This window comes from Bison bison, unplaced genomic scaffold (assembly GCF_000754665.1).
Source record: "Bison bison bison isolate TAMUID 2011002044 unplaced genomic scaffold, Bison_UMD1.0 scf7180017864010, whole genome shotgun sequence".
Taxonomy (NCBI): domain Eukaryota; kingdom Metazoa; phylum Chordata; class Mammalia; order Artiodactyla; family Bovidae; genus Bison; species Bison bison.
This window is the reverse complement of record NW_011494582.1, coordinates 299,537-325,955: the sequence shown is the minus strand read 5'-3', so window position 1 is coordinate 325,955 and position 26,419 is coordinate 299,537. Positions and strand designations below refer to the sequence as shown.

The 26,419-nt window shown below is 41.5% G+C and overlaps 1 protein-coding gene across 1 annotated transcript in view; it reads left to right on the top strand.

The window, feature by feature from the left end:
* The window catches only part of MMP20 (matrix metallopeptidase 20), a 57,621-nt gene that overhangs the window by 9,172 nt on the left and 22,030 nt on the right, over nucleotides 1-26,419 (top strand). Inside the window, exons 3-7 of the mRNA XM_010834083.1 lie at nucleotides 3,427-3,575; nucleotides 5,910-6,035; nucleotides 6,817-6,978; nucleotides 9,702-9,843; nucleotides 14,187-14,302. Of these exons, the coding sequence (XP_010832385.1) occupies nucleotides 3,427-3,575; nucleotides 5,910-6,035; nucleotides 6,817-6,978; nucleotides 9,702-9,843; nucleotides 14,187-14,302 (695 nt within the window). The remainder of the gene's footprint in view (nucleotides 1-3,426; nucleotides 3,576-5,909; nucleotides 6,036-6,816; nucleotides 6,979-9,701; nucleotides 9,844-14,186; nucleotides 14,303-26,419) is intronic.

Below are 26,419 nucleotides of genomic sequence, written 5' to 3'. Positions count from 1 at the left end.
TCCCGTTTCTTCCTGCCGGAGGGGGAACAAGGATTCTGCATCAGCCAAGGGGACTCACCCAGCCCGAACCGACCCTGCACTGTGCTTGGGGGTCTCAGGCCTGAACTCCAACCCCGCAGCCCATATCCATTTGCAGGGCCAATGCTGGCTCCCTTCCCACTCAGTCCACCTCCGATAGACCGACCGTGGCGCTTCCTAATTATTACAGTGCATTTTACTGTTATCGATGTTCTGTTGGGGAGGTGAGTTACAGGTCTTATCTGTGTGATGGAAATGACCTGCTGCGTCTCATCTAGTCCCAACATCTAGTCCTACCAGGTTCGCTGGTGGCAGGCTGGTAGCTGAAGTTAGCTGTAGTGAAGAGTGTTTCTAACATGGTGATCAGCAAACCCAGCGCGGGGAGGGGGCTGGCTACAGAGCCAGCTGTTACACTGCCCCAGCACTCTGGTGACTCCTTGTGACCGCTGAGGGCCCAACCCAAGCAGAGATCAGATGATTCCTCTGTTAGTTGCTATGAGGCTCTGAGTCCATAAGGTGGCACTCTGAATACAGCCATTAGTTTCTGCCTCAGTTTAAGAATGCCTCAAAGATCTTTCTTGGGGGAAAAAAAAAAACAAAACACCTAAAAGAAACAGAGCACCCACAAGATTACGAGGTAAGAAAGGAAATTTTTATATAAACTCATGAAATCTTTCCCATCATCTCCTAAACTGTGTCATAGGAAGTTTTCCTAAACTGTGTAAACTTTCCTAAACATTTCCTAAACTGTAAACATTTCCTAGCACATCGTCTATGATTACGTTCGTGCTAAATCACTTCAGTCGTGTCCGACTCCTTGCAACCCCATGGACTATAGCCCACCAGGTTCCTCTAGCCATGGGATTGTCTAGGCAAGAATAGCGGTTTCCACGCCCTTCTCCCGGGGATCTTCTCGGCGCAGGGATCAAACCCACTTCTCTTTTGTCTCCTGCATTGGCTGGCGGGTTCTTTACCACTAGCGCCACCTGGGAAGCCATAGTCTGTGATTACGCACAGGAAAGACAAGCTAACTTGGGATTTGAAGTATAGTATTCTTGTGGTAATATTCTCTGGGCAGTCCCCAAAACCCCTCAACACACCCACACTGACCATCCACTTCCTCCTGAACAACTCACCTTCTCCTCCCCTCCCCTTCTCCAAAAAAGAAAAAGAAACTGGAGACTACCTTAGCTCTGTGAAGCTACTGGATCTCAGAATAACTTCTTTCAACATAGCCCAGAGGACTGAAAGGATTTCCCTGTAGCTCAAACGGTAAAGAATGTGCCTGCGATGCAGGAGACCAGGGTTCGATCCCTGGGTCAGGAAGAGCCTTTGGAGGAAGGGAACGGCAATCCACTCCACTATTCTTGCCTGGAGATTTCCATGGACAGAGAAGCCTGCTGGGCTATAGTTCGTCAGGTCACAGAGACTTGGACAGGACTGAGCGACTGACACACACACAGAGGACTGAAAGGGCTCCCCAGGTGGTGGCAGTGGTAAAGAGCCCTCCTGCCAAAGCAGGTAGACGTAAGAGATGGGGGCTCAGTCCCTAAGTTGAGAAGATCCTTGGGAGGAGGGCATGGCAACCCACCCCAGTCTTCTTGCCTGGAGAATCCCACGGACAGAGGAGCCTGGTGGGCTACAGTCCACAGGGTCCCACAGAGTAGGACAGACTGAAGCAACTTAGCACGCAGAGGACTGAAAAAGATGAAATATAGCCTAGTGCTTATGTGCATAAACTTTGGAGCCATGAAGAACTGGGCTCAGTTCCTGACTACGCATGAAACATAGAGTGATACTATTACCTCTGAAGGTAGCTGTGAGGGTTAGTGGGCATACCACATTGAAAAGTGCCTGGAACCGGTCCAGCCCTTAGCGTGTGTTCCCAGAACGTCAGCTGTCATCACTGCTGCTGTATCCATCTCTAGACCCTCTTGGCAAGGACCTCTGTCCACGTGCTCTTCCTTTCTGGTCCACCCCTTCTCCATGCCTGTTTTCTCCAGCCCAGCACACACAGGCCACTATGTGGGGATGGATAACTTATCTACAATATGAGAGAATTTGGGGATGCTAACTATACAAAGCCATGACAAATCACAGATTCATATTATGCTGTGGGAGTGGCAAATTCGGAAAACACTAACTGGTCCCTTTAAGAGTCCTGGTTCCCCCTCTGGACACTCTAGCTCCCTCCTCTTGGACCCAATTCCTGGAGTGAGAGATCTTATTCCTTCCCTCTCAGTTGCTGGGTTTGGCTATTTCCCCTCCTCTCTGTGGGACACGGTCCCTTCCTTTGGGGCCTCCGGGACAACTACTGTTGATTTCTGGCTGAGACTGCACCACCTGCATCAGAATAGCCTGGGACACTTGTTAAAATGCAAATTTCTTGATCACGCTTGTATGTTTAACAAGCTTTCTGAGTTGTTATCACAGGTCTTAAACTTTGAGAACAACTGAGTAGGCCCTAAAAAACACTAGCTTTTATTCATTAGTTCATCCATTTAGCAAGTGTTTGCTCAGCACCTATTATGTGCAAGGGCCAGGGCTAGGACCTGGAGAAGGTAGAGTATGTGTCTGGCTCTCAAGGTGGGCATTTACAGAATTCACTTCTAACTCTATTCACTTCTAACTCGCCCCCACTATTCAACCTGAGCCCAAGTTCCCCCAGGTTTCAATTCCTTTCTTCCACCCTTCCTTTATGGCAGCTTAGAATCCCCAGCGCTTGGGTTCCAGAGTGGCACGTCCTAGAAAAACACCAACTGTCTCTACCCACTGTATCCAAAAAGCTCTATACTTTTCCTTCCAATGTCATTGTCAGAGCAGGACTTGATGAAAGAAAGACTTGAGCCTTTTTCAGCCCAAGTGAGCATCCTTGTGACAAGCTAGCACTTCCTCTTTTAAGATGTACATTATTTTAAGAAAAAACATTCCCCCATGGCCCTGGGGAAAACCTGCTTGTCTTTGAGTAAGAATTTGCAAAACCTCAAAACTCTTTGTCTTTATTTTTTACAATTGAAAAATTTTGGTCTCTTTAGGGGAAAAAGATTCCTTCTCAATTAAAACCGCTTTAGAAAAAATGGACTTCTAGCTACTCATAAAGTTACACAGGTATTATTCTTTCCAATTAGTGATGTATAATAACAACAAAAGTCAAACTGTTTCAGCATCAGAAATCTCAAATTTTTCATTTCACCCCCTTCATTTTTCTTAAGTTAGCATGTTTCAGTAATGTAATAAAGATGAAAGCAAAATAAGAATTATTAATTTGGAGAAAAACCTATAAATTGTAGATTTATGATCACTATTTTTATCACTATTTTTATTTTCAATATGAACTAGACATAACTTTCACTTTCCTCACTTAGGACCACTTGTTAAAAGGAAAACGTGTTGCTTCTGTATTGACAGAATATCCAAATACACCCCTTCCATGACCCCTGCGGAAGTGGACAGAGCCATGGAGATGGCCCTGCGGGCCTGGAGCAGCGCCGTCCCTCTGAACTTTGTCAGAATCAATGCGGGCGAAGCAGACATTATGATCTCTTTTGAAACCGGAGGTACTGTGGTGCTTCCTGGATTTTGTCTATTACTCCAGAGGAAAAATATTTCAGTACTTTTCCTCATACAATGTTTAATCCATGTGACCAGCACGCTCCTTCTCAGAACTGTGAAGGGCAGAGGCCAAGATAACGGCGAAGTCATGACCTTTATTTAGTCAGAAAACAGAGCCAGGGGAGTTCTCCACATGCTGAGCTACAGAATGGACTTGGCATAGCCCATTTTCGCTGTGGCATTGCCCCGTCAGGGACGAGTTCTGTCAGGTTTAGCTCCTCTATGGCTGGGAGGCCCTCTGACCTCACCCCAGCCCCATGATGGTGTCCATCACTCCCCTTCATATTAGCCAAGGATCTGCCCCTCTGAATCCTCTCTAAGGGTCAGTCCCACAGAGCTCCTGCAGCTTTCCTGGGCAGTGGAGGTTAGGAGGGCGGCTGCCGCTGCTGTCTGGCCCACACTTCAGACGCCTGTTGGTGGAGTTGCCAGGCCTGCCACCAGCCTGCAACACTCCGTCCCTCACTTGCCCCTGTTTCAGAGAAACGGGTCTAGAAGTAAATGAAGGAAAGGCTGTTTAAGTCCTTTCCCTCTCAGCTTTCTCAGAGTCAAGGTGAGTATCCCCACCTCTTTCCCTCCACAGATAACCTTTCTAAGTGTCCTCTTTAAAGTCTTTATCCTGATTTTAATCTGATGTCACTGGGGAGAGACATGCATAGAAGCTGGGAGAGAGGACCAAGCAAGTCCTGAGCCGGAGCCCTTCAGAGGTGGCCCTGGGGTGACTGGCCCATGGTAGGTCTCGACCCTCCCACAGGGTCAAGGCCACCCCCAGGGAAGCAGCAGGGTGGTGTGGCTTGGGGCAGATTTGGGGGTGACGGAGTTAACATCTGGCTCTCTCTTGATCTTTCAAGCTGGCTCTGTTCCCTAAAACAAGTGGACTGGGCACTCTGCTGCCATTTAACCAGGATCTCAGGGCATGTACTGATTAAACAACACTGCCCTGAAACTTGCGGAGAAGGCAATGGCACCCCACTCCAGTACTCTTGCCTGGAAAATCCCGTGGGCGGAGGAGCCTGGTAGGCTGCAGTCCATGGGGTCGCTAAGAGTCAGACACGACTGAGCGACTTCCCTTTCACTTTTCACTTTTATGCATCGGAGAAGGAAATGGCAACCCACTCCAGTGTTCTTGCCTGGAGAATCCCAGGGACGGGGGAGCCTGGTGGGCTGCCGTCTATGGGGTCACACAGAGTCAGACACGACTGAAGTGACTTAGCAGCAGTAGCAGCCCTGAAACTTGGGGAATGGCACACCAGAACTTTGTTTTGTTGGTTTTAAATAAAACAAGGTATTCTCACAAAAATCCTGAAAATCTGTGAAATGTATTCTATAATATCCTTCATTTTATTCTTCCTCCTTTCCTATTATTTTGTAATGAACTTTTAAGTAAATATAGATACTAAAACAAAAGCCTATTAAGCTTTAAAAGCTGCAATTTTATAAATACTTCTGTTGCTTTCAGGAGTTTTATGCATGAAAGTATAATAAAATTACAGAGAAATTTTCTTTCTTGTTTTGACATGTCCTTAAAATATATTGGGCTATACAAACAGAAAGCACACGCTTGTCCAATTTACTATCATCGTCTTAGCCAGATCGTATTTTTGTTTTGTTTTTTTGTTAGCAATTTTTTTTACATATACATGATATACAATGTTGTGTTAGTTTTAGTTGTACAGCAAAGTAATTCATATATATATATGTTCTTTTTCAGATTTTTCCCCCTTATAGATTATTATACTATACTCAAAAATGTTGAGTATAGTTCCCTGTGTGATATAGTAGTTCATTGTCAGTTACCTATTTTATACATAGAAATGTGTATATGTTAATCCCAAACTCCTAATTTGTCCCTCCCTCACTGCCACCCCCTAAATAATACATTGAAATCACTCTGCCAACATGTGTTCACAGTCCAGTGAGTGGATAAGATGGTGGCTGAATAACCATCTGCCTTTCTCCTTTTGTAATCTGCAGCATGGTCATAGTCTATAGTAGGCCATGTGCCAATTAATAGTGCAACAAATACAATAACGAAAGAACATTTTTTTTAATTTTTAATGCTTACTATCTTTAAAATACAAAATATTGCTTTTATTATTTTAATAGATCACTCACTGGTATGTGAGATTCCTCTTATAAAAAATGAATATTGAAAAGTAAATCTATTTGTATGAGAAATACCAATGCTATTCAAAAAGTTATCCATTCCCTGTGATATTATGTACCCCTCAAAATTTGCTAGAAGGACTAAATCCTGTTGGCATTTTGCCCCATATGTCTAGATCACGGGGATTCCTATCCATTTGATGGGCCTCGAGGGACTCTAGCCCATGCATTTGCACCTGGAGAAGGCCTGGGAGGAGATACACATTTCGACAATGCTGAGAAGTGGACTATGGGAACGAATGGTATATATGCACAATTCACCATAACCTGGAAAATATTGTACCTTCTTCTGGGCCTCCATCATGAAACCTTGAGGTTCAACGTCCCAAGCCACCCTTTAACTAGGGGGGCTGGCTAGGAAAAACAAGTAAGCCAAAAATCCAAAAGGGAACACCATAAGGGAAAAGAACCACCCTCAATTGTGCTGTAGATTTGTCTGATCTCTAGTTCACAGGGTATAATCGCGAGAAACAGCAATACGCTACTTAACACACAGCAGTATTTTTCTTCAACTGCATAGTATTTTTTGTTTCTTACTTGTACTTAGAAATAGGCTACGTTCAGAAATGAGCTAAGAAGAATTAGTACTTTACTGAGAAGTACAATGGGGATTGGTTAACATTTCTAGAATATCTGCATGTCATCTGGAAATCTCCAGTGTGAAACATGGGTGGATAAAAGAGAGCAGACAGGGAGCCAGTAAAGCATGCATGGACTAAATCTAGGTATTACAGCCACTGTTAGTGCTAAAGCCCTTCTTTACGGAGCACCATTGACCATGAACAAAATAAATCGATTTACATTTCCATCACCCCCTACCCCAATCCCCTCCTTGCCAAGGAGGGAAGAACTAGGCTAAAGTCAGCAAAGCTAAGGGCCAGAACACCCTACCAACATTATAATAACCCAGGTCTGAAAAGAAAATGAATGAACTATGATTTGGCATAAATTCTCCTGTGAAGACAGGAAATAGTGAAAATAAAACTCTGTTGATGCTGTCTTTTCCTCTCTCATATCATCTAGGTTTCAATTTATTCACCGTTGCTGCTCATGAGTTTGGCCATGCCCTGGGCCTGGCCCATTCCACAGACCCGTCAGCACTGATGTACCCAACTTATAAGTATCAGAATCCCTATGGGTTCCGTCTCCCCAAGGACGATGTGAAGGGGATCCAGGCACTGTACGGTACAATCGCTACACTTTTTTGACTACAGACTCTGAAAGTGACAGGCATTTGGTTTCATGGCAAAGTGTATTCTGCCAGCCATTAACCTGCAAAGGTGAAGATTAAGCTAGAAACCGCAGCCCCAACTATCCCCTCTTAGGAAGAACTTATTTACCATATATGAGTATTGCTTTCTTTTGTAAGATGAATATTTAAATTTTACGTCTTTCCTCCAGAACATATTGGTCCCTCGATGGCCATAGAAAATACAATCATTTGTGTGTATTTTGAGTGTTGATCAGGGGTTAGATATTGGAAGAGGGTGGATTTTTTTATAGTTCATATATATAGTGTTTATCCATTTGCAAATAAGTGACCTTATCTCGGGGCTTCCCTGGTGGCTCAGACAGTAAAGAATCTGCCTGCAGTGCAGGAAATCCAGGTTTGATCCCTGGATCAGGAAGATCCTCTGGAGAAGGGAATGGACCTTATCTTCCTAAAAATAGTAATGATGATGGTAATAACTGTACCATTTAGTCATATAGCCAATCTGCAGTTTCCAAATCATGGTCATCAGTATGTGATGACCTCATCACTAGCCTGAGGGATGTAAAATGTTTTCTGCATTTTATAGTTGAGAAAGCTGAGGCTCAAAGACAGTAACTATCCCAAATTATCAAAATTATCTGAAATGTTAGTATTCTTTTAAAGATGATAAAGGATTATTAGGAACTCTATATCCCATTTTCCTAAACAGAAAGACAAGTCCATTCATCCATGAGAAGAAATCTTGAAACATCACTAGACCTTGACATTTTGTCTGTTTGTTGGGTAAAATGCTGGAGAATCTAGGAAGCTGCCTTTCCCGTAAGCCTCAGAACCTGCTCATTCAGCATTTACTTGCAAGTACACCTGCTCTTCCACTCAGCCTAGAGAAGGGCCTGTAGAACCCAGCTCCTCCTGCCTTCCCACATCTGGCCAGTTCATCTGTTGTTTAGACTTAGGTACACACAGCTGCAGTCAGATTTCACCTGAGGCACAAAAAAGACAAATTTCATCCCAAGAAGTGTTCAGCCAGCTGTTTCCCTTCAGAGTGGGGTCTATGCCAGTTCTGCTTCTCTCTTGAGTGACAGGAAAAAAAAAAAAACTGTGAATCTCTCCATATAACAAGCTAGGGCTCCAGTGTAAAACCCTTCCTGCGGCTATCAGGGAATGCTTGCTCAGTCACTAAGTCATGTCCGACTCTTTGTGACCCCATGGACAGCGGCTTCTGTCCACGGAATTCTCCAGATGAGAATACCGGAGTGGGTAGTCATGCCATTCTCCTGTGGCCCCCAAGAGGAACCCACTCCAGATCTGTGCCTACCCTTTATGGGTCTTTGTGCCCTGGAGCATCACCACCACTCTGACAGCCACTGTTCCTCAGCCAGGAGAGGAAGTTTATATTTTGACAAGGCTGTTTTTCCACAAGTGGACAAAATACAGAAACATGGTTTTATATCGCCGAGAGGCACAAGCCTCACCTACTGCTGACCACCTTACCACCCTGAGCTTCAGCAGAGTGCTTGGAGGATTAAGAAGTGTTCAAAAACTGGCAGCGTGTTTCTGATCCGACCAGTTTCCACTTTCTGATCTTTTCCCAAAGCCTCACCCCAGCCTCTGATCTTCATCCTATTGCTGACCCTTCTCCACCCAGGTCTTATCCACGTCACCCCCTGGCCTCACTCCTTCCCTGATCCCCAGCTATGGTACCAAGACTCGATACAGCACAGGGACCTGCCGGGAGCAGTGGCTTAGGCAGCCCCAGCTCACTCCTCAGTAGCTGGCAGACAGCCCTCAGGAACAGAACAGGAGATGAAAACTCAACAGCATTTCCCCCAAGGCCCGGGTCCTATGTTCCAAGAGGATCTACCAGAAGATGCCTTTAAATGGTAAACACCTCCATGGTACCTCAGGGCCCCAAGAATTTGCTCAGCCTCTCCTGGACACCTAAGAAAAAGCTTATGCACAGGGCAGGACACCCAGAAGCTGTTCAAAAATAAGAAAACACACAAGAAAGATATAATCTTATTGAGAGCAAGAGTACTTTATAACCAAAAAAAAAAGAAAACCACAGAGGAAATTTTCAAAATAGATTGCTAATTTGAAACACCCATAGCTATCAAAGAAATTTGCATAATAATAAAATAATAGCTGCCATTTGGGGGGAACTTTTATTATGTGTTAAGCACTCCACTAAAAGTGCTTTTCAGGCATTATTTAATTCTCACAGAAACCTTCTGAGATAGGTACCTTTATTGCCTTCCCCCATTTTACTATGAGGAAATGGAGGCTTAGAGAGATTGAATTATTCATCTGAATCACACGAGTCTTCCCTCGTAGCTCAGTTGGTAAAGAATCTGCCTGTAATGCAGGTGACCTCGGTTCGATTCCTGGGTTGGGAAGGTCCCCTGGAGAAGGAAATGGCAACCTACTCCAGTATTCTTGCCTGGAAAATCCCATGGACCAAGGAGCCTAGTGGGCTACAGTCCATGGGGTCACCATAGTCAGACACGACTTAGCAACTGAACCACCATCATAGGAGTCAGAAACTAATGAAGCCAGGATTCAAACCCAGGTCCTCATGTCATCGACAGCCACGCTGTTTGTGATCTTGTAATATGCACTGGAAGTGAGTCCCTGGAGCAGAAGTGTACAGACTGTATTCCTGGTACCATTTTGACCAAGTCACTTTGAATCCTAGGACCTCGGAGAGCATTCTCAGGGAAGCCCACTGCACCCCACGGCCCCCCTCATAATCCGTCCATCCCTGACCTCTGTGACTCCAACTTATCCTTCGATGCTGTGACGATGCTGGGGAAGGAGCTCCTGCTCTTCAGGGACCGGTAAGCCTGACACGTGCCCCCAGCTCTCACCAGGCCTCAGCCGCGCGCCCAGGTACATGTTGTCAGAGACGACCTTGTCGCTGCCGTGGGTGACGATCGTGCAGAAGTGCTGTCCTGTTTGATAATCGGATGGGAGGCAGGAGTCTTTGGGGAGACACAGAATTGCCAAAGCTACTGTTTGGGGGGTACCTACAATGCTCTTGCCACTGGGCTGTTTTCTATATAAGTCCAGTATTTCTTCTAATCCTTTTCACTGTGAAGCAGAGTTAGAATCCAAAATTTACAGATGAAGACAGAAGCTCAAGAGAACACAAAACTTTACAAGGTAACACAGTTGTATGAAGTGACTGAGTTATGACATCAGCCCAGATTTCTCTGATTTCTACTTTATTCACTTCTGTATCCCTACTGGGAGTCCATAGTATATTCTCAATAAATATTTGTTAAAGAGGGTTGGGTAGATGGAAAGATGGACAGATAGGCTGTTGCATGGATGGATGGATTCACAGATGAATAATCAGGTGCATAGGTAGATGGGTGGAGAGTTCTAAACTTAGTATTCTTCCTAAACCCCTGTTTCTCAAGGCCTCTTTTCAACTGTCAGTTGTCAAAAAGTGCAGAAAGAGAGGGAATATTGGTGACTTCTTGTTATACCACAGCTATAGCTACTAAAAGAATACCCTGATGTTTGAGTTTCATTATTGTCGTTTTAGGAATGTTTCTTTTGGGCTTATTAATAGAAGTTTCAGTAGTTCTGTGATTTATAAAAACAATGAGATGGCATTGGTATTTGACTTTTATGGCATAGGAGACTGAGTAATTTATGATACTGGAGATGCTGGATTTTTAGTGAAGATACTATAGCAATAGCTGCAGATATAGCTATGATGAGTGGTGGTTGGTGGTTGATCTTTATTTTTTAGTAATTTTGTTGTTATGGAGATTACTCATGGAAATTAAGTAGACATAAGTTTAACATTAGTGTAATAAGGGAAAGGGAGAGAATTAAAACTTTTTGTTTATTTGAAGATAGGAAGTAGGCTTTGGTAATACATTTTTATAGCCAAATTAAGTGTAATAATACTTTTGGCTTGCTGAAAGGTGGATGGATGGTGACAGCCAGTGAGTGACAACTGGAAAAATCTGAAGAGGTTGAAAAATTCATCCAGGTGCTTCCCTGGGGACTCAATCGGTAAAGAAACCTACAGTGCAGTAGATCTGGGTTTGATCCCTGGGTCGGGAAGATCCCCTGGAGAAGGGACCGGCAACCCACTCCAGTATTTTTGCCTGGAGAATCCCATGGACAGAGAAGCCTGGTAGCTACTGTCTGAGGGGTCCCAAAGAGTCATATACCACTAAGCAACTAACACACAAAGGGGAATTAAATTTTAGGTTTTGTGTTATAAAGTTAAATTCAAGTACTAGAATAAAACCTGAGAGAGTTACAGCAAAGCTGCTCATTTTAGGTGGTAGGGCAGAGTTATATGTCAATAGGTATTGGAGTAATCTTGTTGGAAGTAAAAATTCTAGTGAAAATGCTTCTGATTCAAAGACATTTAATAGAATCATTTAGGAGAGGATTATTTTCATTTATTAAAATTAGAGTCAAAAAACGAGATTCTTCTAGACACATGAAGAAAAATCATTTGAATACTTTGGGCAGCTGCTAAGAAAGTGGCAGTGAGTCTTATTAATCAGGTGCAGGCATTAGTATACAATGTGTTAGCAATTTTGATAATTCAATCTTTGGAGAAAAATCCTTTAAGGGAAGGCCTGTCTACGAGCTGTAGGCTTCTGATAGTAAGTGAGGCTGAAATAAAGAGTAAAGCTTTAAATAAGCTGCCCGTTTGAAAGGTGTCCTGTTTATAGTTATGAAGAATAAACCCAGACCATATAAATAATATGCATTTTTAAAATGCAGGTGTGCAGACATGAATGAATGCTAAGTGCAGTTGACTAATACCAATAGTAACTATTACTAGGCCTAAATGGCTTGATAGAGAAGAGAGCAATCTGCTTCATGAGAATAGTTGGTGTGGGTAGTAACACCTGGACAGATGTCCGTGTTTTGGATAGTTTTATTATTTTCTATCACTGATAAAAACAAAGTAATAAAGCTCCAACCATTGTGCTTGAGTGAGACTGGGGGAAGTGGTGAGCAAGGCCGAGCTGGAGGGACTCGCCAGCCACAGCTGGGAGCCCCGTGGGTACGAGTAGACAGTGACCAAGGTTAAGCATGAAGACTTGTTGGAAAGCTCATGAATTAAAGTTGCATTGTTCCTCTTTCCCTCCTACTGTGCTGTCTCTGGGAACATGGCTACCAGTTACTCTGCAATTACTTCTCTCTTTGGACAAAAAGAAACCTCCCAACTCTCACTTCCACTCCTCCATTTACTGGGGACAGAATTCAACCACATCAGAATAGGCAGAGGTAGCTCAGGCATAAGCATGTGTGACATTACTTGTTCTTTTTCTTCATTGGAAAAGGGTGTGTGTTGAACTCATGTAGGGTGCTAACCCCATCACAGTACCTGGGCCTGGAAAGACAGATCAACAGTCCCCTGGCCTTTGCACACCTCAAGGTTAGATGAGGGAAGGAAACACCCAAACAGCACTGCCATCTGTGTGCTGTGGGTGTATTTAGACAGACAGAGAAAAGCTCTGGTGTCTCTTTCTATAAAAGCACACTAATTCCATCAGGCCCGCCCTCATGACCTTATCAAGCCCTAATCACCTCCCACTGGTTTGGTCCCATTACACTGGGGGTTACGATGAACGATGCGAAGACACAGACGTTCAGCCCATAACACAGAGTAATCATATTGCTAAACATGTTGTTGAATATCCTTCCAGACTTTTTCTCTGGGTAGAGATTTATCATAAATATGGGAGGGAGACAGGGATATCCACAAAAGTAAGACTTTGTAATGTGCTAGATGTGCTGATTTGCAAACTTTTTCACTCAATTATCTCTCATTTTTTCCATGTCAATGAACTTTAATTTTCATCTTTATTTAATATATGTGTATATCATCCCAGTGTATAGATCTATCCTTACTTATTTAACCAGTCCCAAACAAATGAACATCTGGATTGTTTCCAATTTTTAAAAAGTTAGAAACAGCTGAACTAAATCTTCAACAATAGATGGGCATCTACTTTTCAAAGCAAGTGAGAGGAAAACCCAGAAATCTAGGCTTTAGCCTTAGGCTAAGTTGGTTTGAATTCTGGTCATGCTTCCTACTGATCAGGTGACACTGGGTAAGTCATGTGCCAAACTTGTGAGCACTCAATAAAAGGCAGTTACTATATTTAGGAGGGGGAATCAAAAATATGTAAAATGGATTAAGGCTTGGAAACAATCAGAGGTATTTTTAATTGTTACCTGTTTTGATTGATTCTTTTTTCTTAAGACTTGCTGATTATTTACTGTGTTTTTATTATTACCAAAAAGTAAACCAAAGTGGAATCAGTAGGCATTGACCCAGGAGCGACAGGCAAGGTGCAGAGCAGGAGAGCCCCAGACACCGTGCAAGGTGACGTCGGCTCCACCTGACTCCGTGCTGTCCTGATGAGGGGTGTAGCGCCTGTGCCCCAGCGCAGCGAGTAGCTGCTTCTTTTGGTATTATCAACAGTTGTGATAGAGGCAAAGGAGACGGTGAAGTCAAAGACAGCCCTTTCACACAATTATATTTTCTTTAAAAACTAAAGGAAACACGTTTTAAACTTCTATTTATCAAACTATGAGCATTCAACAATTGCTGACAACTAATTGGAGATAATGTATCCTTTTATGAAATACCAAATGTAAATGAAATGTAAATACTGAGGGTGGTAAGAGAATAGAAAGAGAAGTATAGATATAAGGGACATTTATAAAGGGGTAAGCAGGGAAGAAATTAGGGGAAGAAAGGTAGCTCATTAACATATATCTGCTCAGCCATCACCTTCTCATCTTCTTCCACTCAGGATCTGAGGAGCTATTGTGGTAAGGGCAGGTAATTCCAAAGAACTAGGAAGAGCTAAAAAGAGAACGAGGGAAAAATAAATAAATAAATAAAAAGAGGACTAGGATGCTACCCTTTCAGCACTGGAGCTGCCACTAACCTGCCATGGGACCTTGAACCTCTCTTCCTCCTTTGCAAAAGCAGATGTTGCCTGATATTTGTTGTGACTTCAATGTGTTCAGTACTTGGTGCTAAGCATTTTGTTATCAACTCCTTACAGCAGCCCTGTAAGGTATGAATTATTATGACTCCCTTTTTAATAGACATAGAAAAGATGAACAACTTGTTCGTGCTCACAAGGCTAGTCATGTTTGAAGCTGGGGCCCACACCCACAGTCCTGTGCCGGAGGCTGTGCTCCTAACTGCCCTGCCCTGCTGCCTCGTGGGTGCCGTGCAGAGCTGGACTCGCATGGCGCTGATCCCCTACTGGCCGTCACCAGAAGTCCCCAAGGGCTTGCTAAGCCTGGACAAAGAACAAAGAATTCTTTCAGCCACAGCCAGCATGGCAACCTGGGGGTTATACGAAAGCATTCCCAACCTGTTCTCTCCCTCCCGCCAGCCTGGAATTCCCCATCACTAACAATAATCTGTTGATGAGACATTTCAGGCTGTGCATGTAATAACCGCACAGTTTGTTTCCAAAGCATGATGGAATGCAGTGCCTTTTAAAGTCACTGTGAGACTGCTGCATATTCTCCACAGTGTATAAATGGATTTGGGTCCATTCAAATGTTCTGTTTGAAGAGAAACTTCAGCTACACACACACACACACACACACACATTTAATTCACATAGATTTACTCTTTATAATAAATGACAAAATATTATCTCAGATTTCCTTGAAATGACTGGAACAGCAGTCATACCCAAATAATATTTGTATGTCTTCTATTATTCTGGGTTTTATATGATACAATTTTAATGATAAGATCAAGAATATGTCTATCAGCTTCAGATTTCAGAAGAATAATAGCATTTCACATGTAGAATAGCCATAAAGATTGATCGTGTCCAAATCCTTCATTTTGGAGACAAGAAAGTCAGGCCCTGGACTCTCAGCCCAGAAGACCCTGCTCTGAAACCCAGGTCTGCTGACGCCCAGCACAGAGTCTATCACTCACATAGAAAGCTTCATAGCTGTGCAGTGGAACTGTGAAGAGAATGTTGAATTTTGACTTGAATTCATGAATGAATGCCTTCTGACTGGAATGCATCTGCGTGAGTAAGAAAAGCTGCTATGTCCCTGGGCCCTGGGCCTGCAGGTTGGCTGAAGAGCCACAAGGAGAAGGAGGTTCTTGAGTAGCCAGGTCCCCAGAAATGTCTGCTAGGCTTCTCCACATGCTGTTTTGTTCTCAAAATAGGGTTCTTTATTTTAAAACATCTGTAAATCCCTGACTGATAGACTAATTGTCACATTCTTAAAGATGTTATGTATCGTATATAGTAATGGAAAGAAAAATAGGTTTCAGGGTCATGCATGTAGGGATTGAAGAGAAGGACGAATGTAAGAGGTATCTTGATTTGATGAGAACAATGGAAAAAGAGAGTCGATGGTAGCAGCATCTCTCACTTAGATAAGAAAATCAAAAAGATTTAGACACATCAAGAAAAATTCAATTTTAGATAAACTCATAATATTATTAATTATAAAATCTGACATTTTATGATCCTTTACGATGTGCTATGTTATCCTAAGCATTTTATAGACATCTGCTCCTTCAATCCATGCTCTTTGTCCCAGCTAGAGTTTTAACCTAGGTTTACTTGACATCAGAGACAGAATCATTACAATGGAACCCCAGATAAGTCAGGGGAAAGAAGATTGTCTTTTTTTTTTTTAATGATCAGTAGTGTACAATGCTGTTGAGGTCACCAGGTTGAAAACTGAAGAACAGGACTGACTGTCTGGGATGATGAAGGAATATAGTTTTAGCAGCACAGCTGGGGCTTCCCTGGTGGCTCAGTGGTAAAGAACCCACCTGCTAATGCAGGAGATGCGGGTTCAATCTCTGCCTGGGAAGGATCCCGTGGAGAAGGAAATGGCAACCCACTCCATTATTTTGGCCTGAGGAAATCCCATGGACAGAGAAACCTGGAAGGCTACAGTCCATAGGGCTGAAAAGAGTCAGACACGACCTAGCGACTAAACAACAATGAGGAATGAACCCAGATCCTGCAGAACGAAAAGGCCAAGGGTAATGGTGGGCTTCCTAGGTGGCACTAGTGATGAAGAATCCCCCCTGCCAGTGCAAGAGGCAGAAGGGATGAGGGTTTGATCCCTGGGTCACGAAGACCCCCTGGAGGAGGGCCTGGCAACCCACTCCAGTATTCTTGCCTGGAAAATCCCATGGTCAGAGGAGCCTGGAGGGCTACAGTCCCTAGGGTCACAAAGAGTTGGACACAACTGAAGCGACAGCATACATGCGCAGAGAGTGATGGTATAGATCATTCATTTTCAAATCATTCATTTGAAAATCTTGTTAATAACAAGGAGTTAAGTCAATAACTGGAAGAGGCAGCAGAGTCCAATGAGGATTTTTCAGTCTGAGAAATACCTGGGAATATTTGAAGGCATAAAAAGGAGCCATTGAGGAGAAAGAAATGCAAAGCTCTATCAGAAGGAGAGACAATATAATCAGTACCCTCTCCTATTATTAATAGATGAGTCCATTGGAACCTAGCGTTTTCCAGATTTTCATGGGCTCGAGGAAAGCGTGCACAACAACTAAAGAGGAAGTCTTCCTCCTTCAGTCTCCCTGAGGATATTTCTTTTCTGGCTATAAGGTTGCATCACTGAAAGTCAACACATGGCATTGTATTTACTTAGATTGATTCTCTGTTATGTATTATGAATTCAAAGAGGCAGAAGGTGTACAAAGATTGCTGATTCACTGTCGTTTCTTCTGAAACCCCTCCTTCTGACTAAGGACGAGGTTCTTTACATCTTCATAGGTTGTGGCTTAAAATATAGATCTCCATAGGCTCCACAGATGGATATATACAAGGACACTATGAATAGTTTTCACTGTTTTAACCACTGTCTACATGTAGGATTTTAATTTTATAAGGTCTGTTTTTCTTGGTTTCAGGGAGATGTTTAATGCATGTCTGATTCTTGGCCTCTTAACCCTCCTGATATAAACAGCCCTGGTTAGCAAGCTCCCCACAAATGAATGCCCTCTTGACCAATGATGTGATTGTTTGTATTTCAAAGTTTCCACAGACAAAATTTTATATTAATGAGAAAAATTTAGAAGAAAATTTAGTTCTATTCATAAACTCTAAGTATTACATAATTAATAAATTTGTAGGGTGAAAACATCTTTTAAAGTATTTACAAATAATTGTAAGATTATTTATGCACTTTCATATGCATTGTCTCAATTGATCCTTTGAAATGTTAGCAGTTATTATTATATTTTTCATTCTTATTTGACAAGAAGAAATTTAGCCTCAGAAAAATTAAGTGACTCATACAAGGTCTGCTGCTACTGCTGCTGCTGCTGCTAAGTCGCTTCAGTTGTGTCCGACTCTGTGCGACCTCCTAGATGGCAGCCCAGCAGGTTCCCCCATTCCTGGGATTCTCCAGGCAAGAACACTGGAGTGGGTTGCCATTTCCTTCTCCAATGCATGAAAGTGAAAAGTGAAAGTGAAGTCACTCAGTTGTGTCCGACTCTTCGCAACCCCATGGACTGTAGCCTACCAGGCTCCTCCATCCATGGGATTTTCCAGGCAAGAGTACTGGAGTGGGTTGCCATTGCCTTCTCCATACAAGGTCACACATCCAATAATAAAATAAGGTCTCAAGCACCCATTGCTTCTTACACTGCACCACAGTGCCCATTCTCAGGGAAGAGAAGCATCAATTCAACCCAGCATCAAAAGACTGAAAGAAAAAAGACATCCCCTCCTCCTGAAACTAGGGCACAGAGTGACAGAGAATAGAAGAGTCAAGGAAAGTCAGGGGTGAAAATGAAAGGGCCCATCAACTCTTGCTGGATTACAGCCAGCAAAGAGGTGACTGTGTCTCCTAAAAAGGAAAGAGCGAGAGGATCAGTCAAGCAGGTGGGGAATGAAGACAGAAGGGTCCAACAACAACAGAAAAAGGATAAAAAGCTTAACAGACTTGAATCAAGCCCCAGATGTGCCAGGACTTGCTGATCCCGAGAATACATAGATGAATAATACACGACCCTGCCGCAAGGAGCTCACAGGACTGGCAGCAAGCACCAGGAATGTTACCAGTGACTTCTGCTCAAACCTGATGATTTAGATGCTGTTCTTTAGTAAAGAAAATATGAAAACTGATGATTAAATAAGTTCTACACAACTGTGACATCTATCTATCTAGTCAACAAATATTTATTGAGCCTAACTATGTTCCAGATACAGCTTTGGTTCCTGGCTAAACAATGCAGTTAAATATCTATCAGCAAGTCTTTAATATCAATAAACTCCATTGTTTTGCCCTCCTTACCTAAGATCAGATTACAGACTATTAATATCTGTTTATTTCACTACATTTAAAAAATATCCTGCAATTGTTCTTTTTTATTTTAATTGAAGTATAGTGGGTTTCCCTAGTGGCTCAGTAGGAAAGAATCTACCTGAAATACAGGAGAAGCAGGAGACATGGGTTCTTTCCCTGAATTGAGAAGATACCCTGGACCAGGAAATGGCAACGCAGTACTCTTGCCAGGAAAATCGCATAGACAGAGGAGCCTGGTGGGCTGCAGTCCGTAGCGTTGCAAAGAGTCAGGCACAAGTGAACACACATGGTTGGTTTACAGTTGAGTTAGTTTAAGGAATACAGCAGTGTGATTCAGTTATACATGCATATATTTTTTCAGATTCTTTTCTCTTATAGATTATTATAAAATATTGAGTATAGTTCCCTGCGCTATGCAGTAGGTCCTTGTTGGTTATCTATTTTATATAGAGTAGTGTGTATATGTTAATCAAAAACTCTTATTTTATCCTTCTCTCCCTTTCCCCTTGGTAACCATAAATTTGTTTGCTATATCGATGAGTCTAATTCTTTTTGTATGTAAGTTCACTTGTATCAGTCTTTTAAGATTCCACATATAAGCTATATTATATGATATTTGTCTTTGTCTGGCTTACTTCACTTAGTATGATAATCTCTAGGTTCATCCATGTAGCTACAAATGGCATTATTTCATTTGTTTTATGGATGAGTAATATTCCATTATATACATATATATGTATGTATATATATATTCCATCTTTCATACCCATTCATCTGTTGATGATACTTATGTTGCTTTCATGTCTTGGCTTTTGTAAATAGTGCCACAGTGAATATCAAAGTGCATGTATTATTTCAAATTGGTTTTCCCCAGATATACACCCAGGAGTGGAATTGCAGGATTATATATAGCTCTATTTTTAGTTTTTTAAGGAACCTCCTTATTGTTCTCCATAGGGACTATACCAGTATACATTCCCAGCAACAGTATAGGATGGTTCCCTTTTTCCCATACCCTCTCTATTGTTTAGACTTTTTGATGCTGACCATTCTGACTGGTATGAAGTGATACCTCATTGTAGTTTTGATTTACATTTCTCTAATATCATTAATGATGGTGAGCATTTTTGTTTGCCTTTTGGCCATCTGTACATCTTCTTTGGAGAAATGTCTGCTTAGATCCTTTGCCCATTTTTTGGTTGGATTTTTTCCTTTGCAAATATTTTCTCGCATTCTGTAGGTTGTCTTTTTATTTTTTTTTATGATTTTATTAGATGTGCAAAAGGTTTTATGTTTAGTTAGATCCTGTATGTTTACTTTTTTATTTCTATGACTATAGGAGATGGATTCAAAAAGGTATTGCTGTAATGTATGTCAAAGAGTACTCCAGCTATGTTTTCCTCTACAAATTTTATAGTATCTAGTCTTACAGTTAGGCCTTTAATCCATTTTTAGCTCATTTTTGTGTGTGATATTAGAGAATATTCTAATTTCATTCTTTTACATGTTGTTGTCCAGTTTTACCAGCACCACTTATTGAAGAAACTGTGTTTTCTCCACTGTATATTCTTGCCACCTTTGTCATAGATTAATTGACCATAGGTGCATGAGTTTATTTCTGGGTTTTTTTGTGTGTGTGGTATCTTTTTCTGATTTTGGTATCAAAATGATGGTTGCCTCATAAAATGAATTTGGGAATGTTCTTTCCTCTGAAATTTTTTGGAGGAGTTTCAGAAGATAGGTGTTAACTCTTTCTCTAAATGTGTAGTAGAATTTGCCTGTGAAGTCATTTGCTGCTGGGCTTTTGTTTGTTGGGAGCTTTTAAATCACAGATTCAGTTTCAGTATTTGTAATCCATCTATTCATTTTTTTTTAAATTTCTTCCTGGGTTAGCTTTATGAGATTTCTAAGCTTTATAAGATTTCTTTCTAAGAATTTGTCCATTTCTTCTAGGTTGTCCATTTTATCAGCGTATAATTGCTTGTAGTAGTCTTTTATGGTCTTTAATATTTCCATGGTATGGGTTGTAACTTCTCCTTTTTCATATCTAATTTTATTAATTTGGGCCCTCTTCCTTTTTCTCATGATGAGTCTGGATAAAAATTTATAAATTGTGTTTATTTTGTCAAAGAACTAGCCTTTAGTTTTATTGATCTTTTCTATGTTTTCTTTGTCTCCATTTCATTTATTCAGTATTTCTGCTCTGATCTTTATTATTTCCCCTCTACTACAAACTTTGGGTTTTGTTTGTTCTTCTTTCTCTAGTTGCTTTAGGTATAAGGTTAAGTTGTTTATTTGAGATTTTTCTTGTTTCCTGAGGTAAGCTTTTGTCACTATAAACTCCTCTCTTAGAATTGCTTTTGCTGCAACCCCCAGGGTTTGGATCATTGCATTTTCACTTCCTTTTGTCTCTAGGTATTTTGTTTTATTTCCTCTTTGATTTCTTCAGTGACCCATTGGTTGTTTATTGTGGCATATTGTTTAGCCTTGATGTGTTTGTGCTTTTTTGCACAAATCTTCTAGTTGATTTCTAATCTCATAGTATTGTGAATGGAAAAAGTGCTTTGTATCAGTGGTCCCCAACCTTTTTGGCCCCAGGGACTGGTTTTGTGGAAGACAGTTTTTCCATGGACAGGGCAGGTGGGGGGGGTGGGCATGGTTCAGGTGGTAATGTGAATGATGGAAAGCAATGGGGAATGGCAGATGAAGCTTCACTCACTTGTCTGCCACTCACTTCCTGCTGTGTGGTCCACTTTCTAACAGGCCACAGACCAGTACTGGTCCTCAGCCTGGGGGTTGGGGACCCCTGCTTTATATGATTCAATCTTTGTAAGTTTACTGAAGCTTGCTTTGTGGCCTGGCATGTGATCTATTCTTGAGAATGCTCCATGTGCACTTAAAAGAATGAATATTCCACTGCTTTCAGATGGAATGTTCTATAAATATCAATTAAGTTAATCTGGTTTAATTCATCATTTAAGCCTTGCATTTCCATATTCATTTCTGCCTGGATGATCTGTCCATTTATGTAAGTAGGGTGTTGAAGTCCCCCACTATTATTGTGTTACTGTCAATATCTCCTTGTATGTCTCCTTGTATATCTGTTAACAGGTGCTCCTGTGTTGTTTTTGTTGTTCTTTAGTCACTAAGTCATGTCCAACTCTTTTGTGGCCCCCTGTAGCCTGTAGCCCACCAGGCTCCTCTCTCCATGGGAGTCACCAGGCAAGAACACTGGAGAAGATTAACATTTACCTCTCCAGGGGTTCTTCCTGACCCAGGAATTGACCTGCATCTTCTGCTTGGCAGGTGGATTCTTTGCTCTGAGCCCCCTGGGAAGTGTATGTTGGGTGCATGTGTGCATGTGTCCTAAGTCGCTTCAGTCAAGTCTGATTCTTTGCAACCCTATGTACTGTAACCCACCAGGCTCTTCTTTCCATGTGTTCTCCAGGGAATAATACTGGAGTGGGTTGCCACACCCTCCTCCAGGGTCTCTTCCCAACCCAGGGATCAAACCCACATCTCTTAAGTCTCTTGCATTGGCAAGTGAGTTCTTTACCACTAGTGCTACATCTGCAATTGCTGTATCTTCTTCTTGGATTGATCCCTTGATCATTATGTAGTGTCTTCTTTGTCTCCTGTAACAATCTATCATTTTTTAATTAATTTTTATTGGAGTATAGTTGCTTTACGATATTGTATTGGTTTCTACCACACAGCAAAGTGAATCAGTTATACATATATATGTATATATATATACATATATACATACATACACTCTTTTTTGAGTTTCCCTCCCATTTAGGTCACCACAGAGCACTGAGCTGTACTATAGGTTCTCATTAGTTGTCTATTTTATACATAGTAGTGTATATATGTCAATCCCAATCTCCCAATTTATCCGACCCCTCTTTCCTCCCTTAGTATCCATACATTTGTTCTCTACATCTGTGTTTCTATTTCCACTATGCAAATAAGATTATATATACCATTTTTATTGATTCCACATATATGCATTAATATACTATATTTGTTTTTTTCTTTCTAATTTATTTCACTCTGTATGACAGCCTCTAGATCCATCCACATTTCTACAAATGACCCAATTTCATTCCTTTTTATGATTAAGTAATATTCTATTGTATATATGTACCACATCTTCTTTATCCATTCCTCTGTTGATGGACATATAGGTTGTGTCCATGTCCTGGCTATTACAAGTAGTGCTACAGTGAACATTGAGGTGCATGTGTCTTTTTGAAACTTGACTTTTTCAGGGTTTATTCCCAATAGTGGGATTCCTGGCTCGTATGGTAGTTCTATTTTTAGTTATTTAAGGAGCCTCCATACTGTTGTCCATAGTTGCTTTATCAATTTATATTCTGACCATCAGTGCAAGAGGGTTCCAAGAGCCTTTATCCTAGTCTATTTTGTCTTGGGTTTCCTTGGTGACTCAGTGGTAAAGACTCTGCCTGCCAATGCAGGAGACATGCGTTTGATCCCTTGGTCAGCACTATCCCCTGGAGAAGGAAATGGAAACCCATTCCAGTATTCTTGCCTGGAAAATCCACTGGAAAGAGGAACCTGGAAGGTTACAGTGCTTGGGGTTGTAAGAGTTGGACTTGACTTAGTGACTAAACAACAACAACAACATTTTGTCTTATATGAATACTACTACTCCAGCTTTCTTCTGATTTCCATTTGCATGGAATATCTTTTTCCATCCCCCTCAGTTCTTCTTTTCTAACAGTTTTATAGATTTGCTTTTTTTGCCTTATACTTTAAATCTATTTAGAGGTATATTAGGAGGTTAATTGTTATACCTTTTTTGGTCAATTTTAATTATTATTGTAATCTATAGCTCTAAGTTTGTAAATCCTCTGGATATGTGTCTTATCACTTTATTACCCACAAGATATAATTTTTCTTCATTAATATGAAATTTTTCATGAGTACAGATTCTTTTGGAATTTGTGATACTTTACATAAGTATCACATATAGGTAGTGTTTATTACTACCTCATGTATACATTCTAATATGTCACAACAGTGTTTAAGCCAAGGTTTGTTGACTTTGGCACTACTGATATTTTAAGCCAGACAAGTCTATGTCATGCTGGACTATCCTGTGCATTGTAAAAGGTAAACTAAAATTATATCCCTGGTTTTCACTAGACTCCAAAAGCAGTGCCCACTCCTAGTTGTGACAACCACAATTGCCACCACTCATTAAAAAATGTCTTCCATGGCACAAAATTATTCTTGCTTTAGAATGACTACTTCACATCAATTTAATCCTCCCAGTACCCACAATATCCTAAGTTAAGTAAGGAATATAAGATTCTACTGCCTGTGAACAGTTCCAAAAGTACGTTTTTGGTTTGCCTAAACTCTTAACCATTGCGCTTTACTACCTCTCACATTGAGTCATCTGAGACATCAATAACATGTAACTTCAAATGAAAGATTGGGTTTAATTTGTCTAGAGCCACTTGATTTTTAAATGAGAATTTAAAAACTCCCACATGATTTTTAAATGAGAAATGAAAGAAAATACAGCCCAGCTCTAGAGTACCCAAAAAGAGAAAGCAGCTGGAAGTTAACCTTATCAGTGATGTAATTCAAAAACAGCCTGATTATTAGACTATGTGTCTGCTCCTCCTCCTTCCCACTTTCTTCATCCTCATTATTTTAATTGCTTGAAAGGCACACTTTGTACCTTAGAGAGAATCTAGCACAGTGATGAGCAGAATCAGCATTTTGGAATTACATATTGAGTTGAATTAATTGGAAAATGCTTTTTGGGTTCTTCATGGGTTCCCAGTGAATCCATTGTTTGGCCTCCTTATCAAAGATGAAATTATGAGCTTTTGACTTAATCTGTTTTTCTATATTTATTACCTGATTCTTCTGGATACCCAAACAAGTTTTCACTTTGTGATGGTGAAGAGAAGGAAGTGGGGAAAAGCAGTCCTTCTGGCCTCCAGAAAAGGCCAGATCTCATTGGATAAGCAGTCAAGTTATAAACAGAGGTCACAAGCCTGAGAAGGAGCAAGTAGAGAAATTAGGGGGTATGATGAAAATCAAGGCAGCTGGAGTTTAATTGACTCTGTCTGGCCTTAGCTGCTCACTGACATTAGAGCCTTCCAGCCTTTCTGGGTCTCACTCAGTTTTCTATCTTTTACTTCATACAATGTAAATATATAATTTCCTTGAAAGATAAAGATTGGTATAAAATAGACTAATTCAGACAACCTGAGAATATACTGAGCTACACGTAATGGAATGATGGTGGTGGTTTAGTTGCTAAGTCGTGTTGAACTCTTGAGACCTGATGGACTTTAGGCTGCTAGGTTCCTCTGTCCATAGGATTTCCCAGGCAAGAATACTGGAGTGGAGTGAGTTGCCATTTGCTTCTCCTGGGGATCTTCCTGATCCAGGGATTGAACCCATGTTTCCTGCATTGCAGGTAGATTCTTTACCTCTGAGCCACCAGGGGCTTCCCACACCTAACAAGTTTTTGGCCTAATTCTTACGTATAATTTTAATAATACTGCTAGCTATGTTACTTGCACTTTGCCTATTTTATGAGATTGTTGTTTCCTGCATTACCAAATGTGTGACTGAACCTCCAACAAAATAATAATAACTAGGCGACTTGGAAAAGTTGATCAAATACATAGTTCTGGATGCAATCAGTAACTGTAATTACTCTAGATATGGAAGGATACAAACAAGAGGAAATTTTTCCTGGACTGTAAGAGACTGGGTAAGACAGGTTGGTCCAGCCCTTTGGTTACTGTTGATAGTAACAGTACGCTAGTAACAGCAAAATCTTCACCAGACCTAAGAATGAGTTCCTTGCTCCATGGGATGAAATGGTCATGAAATGCCTCCCAAAGTATGGTCGAATTTGTAACCATGAGGGGGCTCTGTCAACTACAAATTGCCACCTACCTCTACAAGAATTAAATCGTGAGCTGGGGCAACTGCTGATTTTCAACATCCCCCGGAAAATGTTCAAGGTGGAGAGCAAAAATGAGGCACTCTGTGCTCAGGGAAAAGTTGGCAGAATGGGTTTTCAGATAGATATTTTTAGGAGCTGATTTTATGAGCTTAATTTTTGTACCTCTTCATATGTAGAAAAGCACTAAAATCCTTCACAGTGACAACTGTTACTTGTGACTAGCAGAAAGCTTCACCAGACTAGCAGAAACCTTCTGGAAAAATACGTGCTTGATTATATATATTCCTTCTTCACCAAAACCAAATATATATACTGACCTCCCCCAACTCTGCATCTTTGGAGCAATTTCTCAGAGCCATCTGAGGGGCCATCTCCCAGCCTACAGTCCTCATTTTGCCCCCAATAAAACTTAACTAACACAACAACCACAAAAATACCTACAGTCTAGATAAGGCCGTGATGTATAGGGCTTGGGGAGAGGAAGTGTACCCTCAATAGACTCCTGCCACACTGAGTTTTATCTATGGTAGGTGCCCAAGTAATTATTTTGAAAATGGACAATATCCAGCCAAGTGGCACTTTACAGTTTATGATGCACTTTCAGACGCTTTATCTCAGTTGATCCTCTTAATGATCTCATGAGATAGGCCAGGTATTATTATTTTCATTTAAGAGATTATGAAACAAGCTTGGAAATAATGGCAGCATTGGAGGTGCAAAGACAGCTTGCTGCTGCTAAGTCATTTCAGTCGTGTCTGACTCTGTGTGACCCCATAGACAGCAGCCCACCAGGCTCCCCCGTCCCTGGGATTCTCCAGGCAAGAACACTGGAGTGGGTTGCCATTTCCTTCTCCAATGCATGAAAGTGAAAGCGAAAGTGAAGTCGCTCAGTCGTGTCCGACTCTGTGCGACCCCATAGACAGCAGCCCACCAGGCTCCCCCGTCCCTGGGATTCTCCAGGCAAGAACACTGGAGTGGGTTGCCATTTCCTTCTCCAATGCATGAAAGTGAAAAGTGAAAGTGAAGTCGCTCAGTCATGTCCGACTCTTAGCGACCCCATGGACTGCAGCCTACCAGGCTCCTCCGCCCACGGGATTTTCCAGGCAAGAGTACTG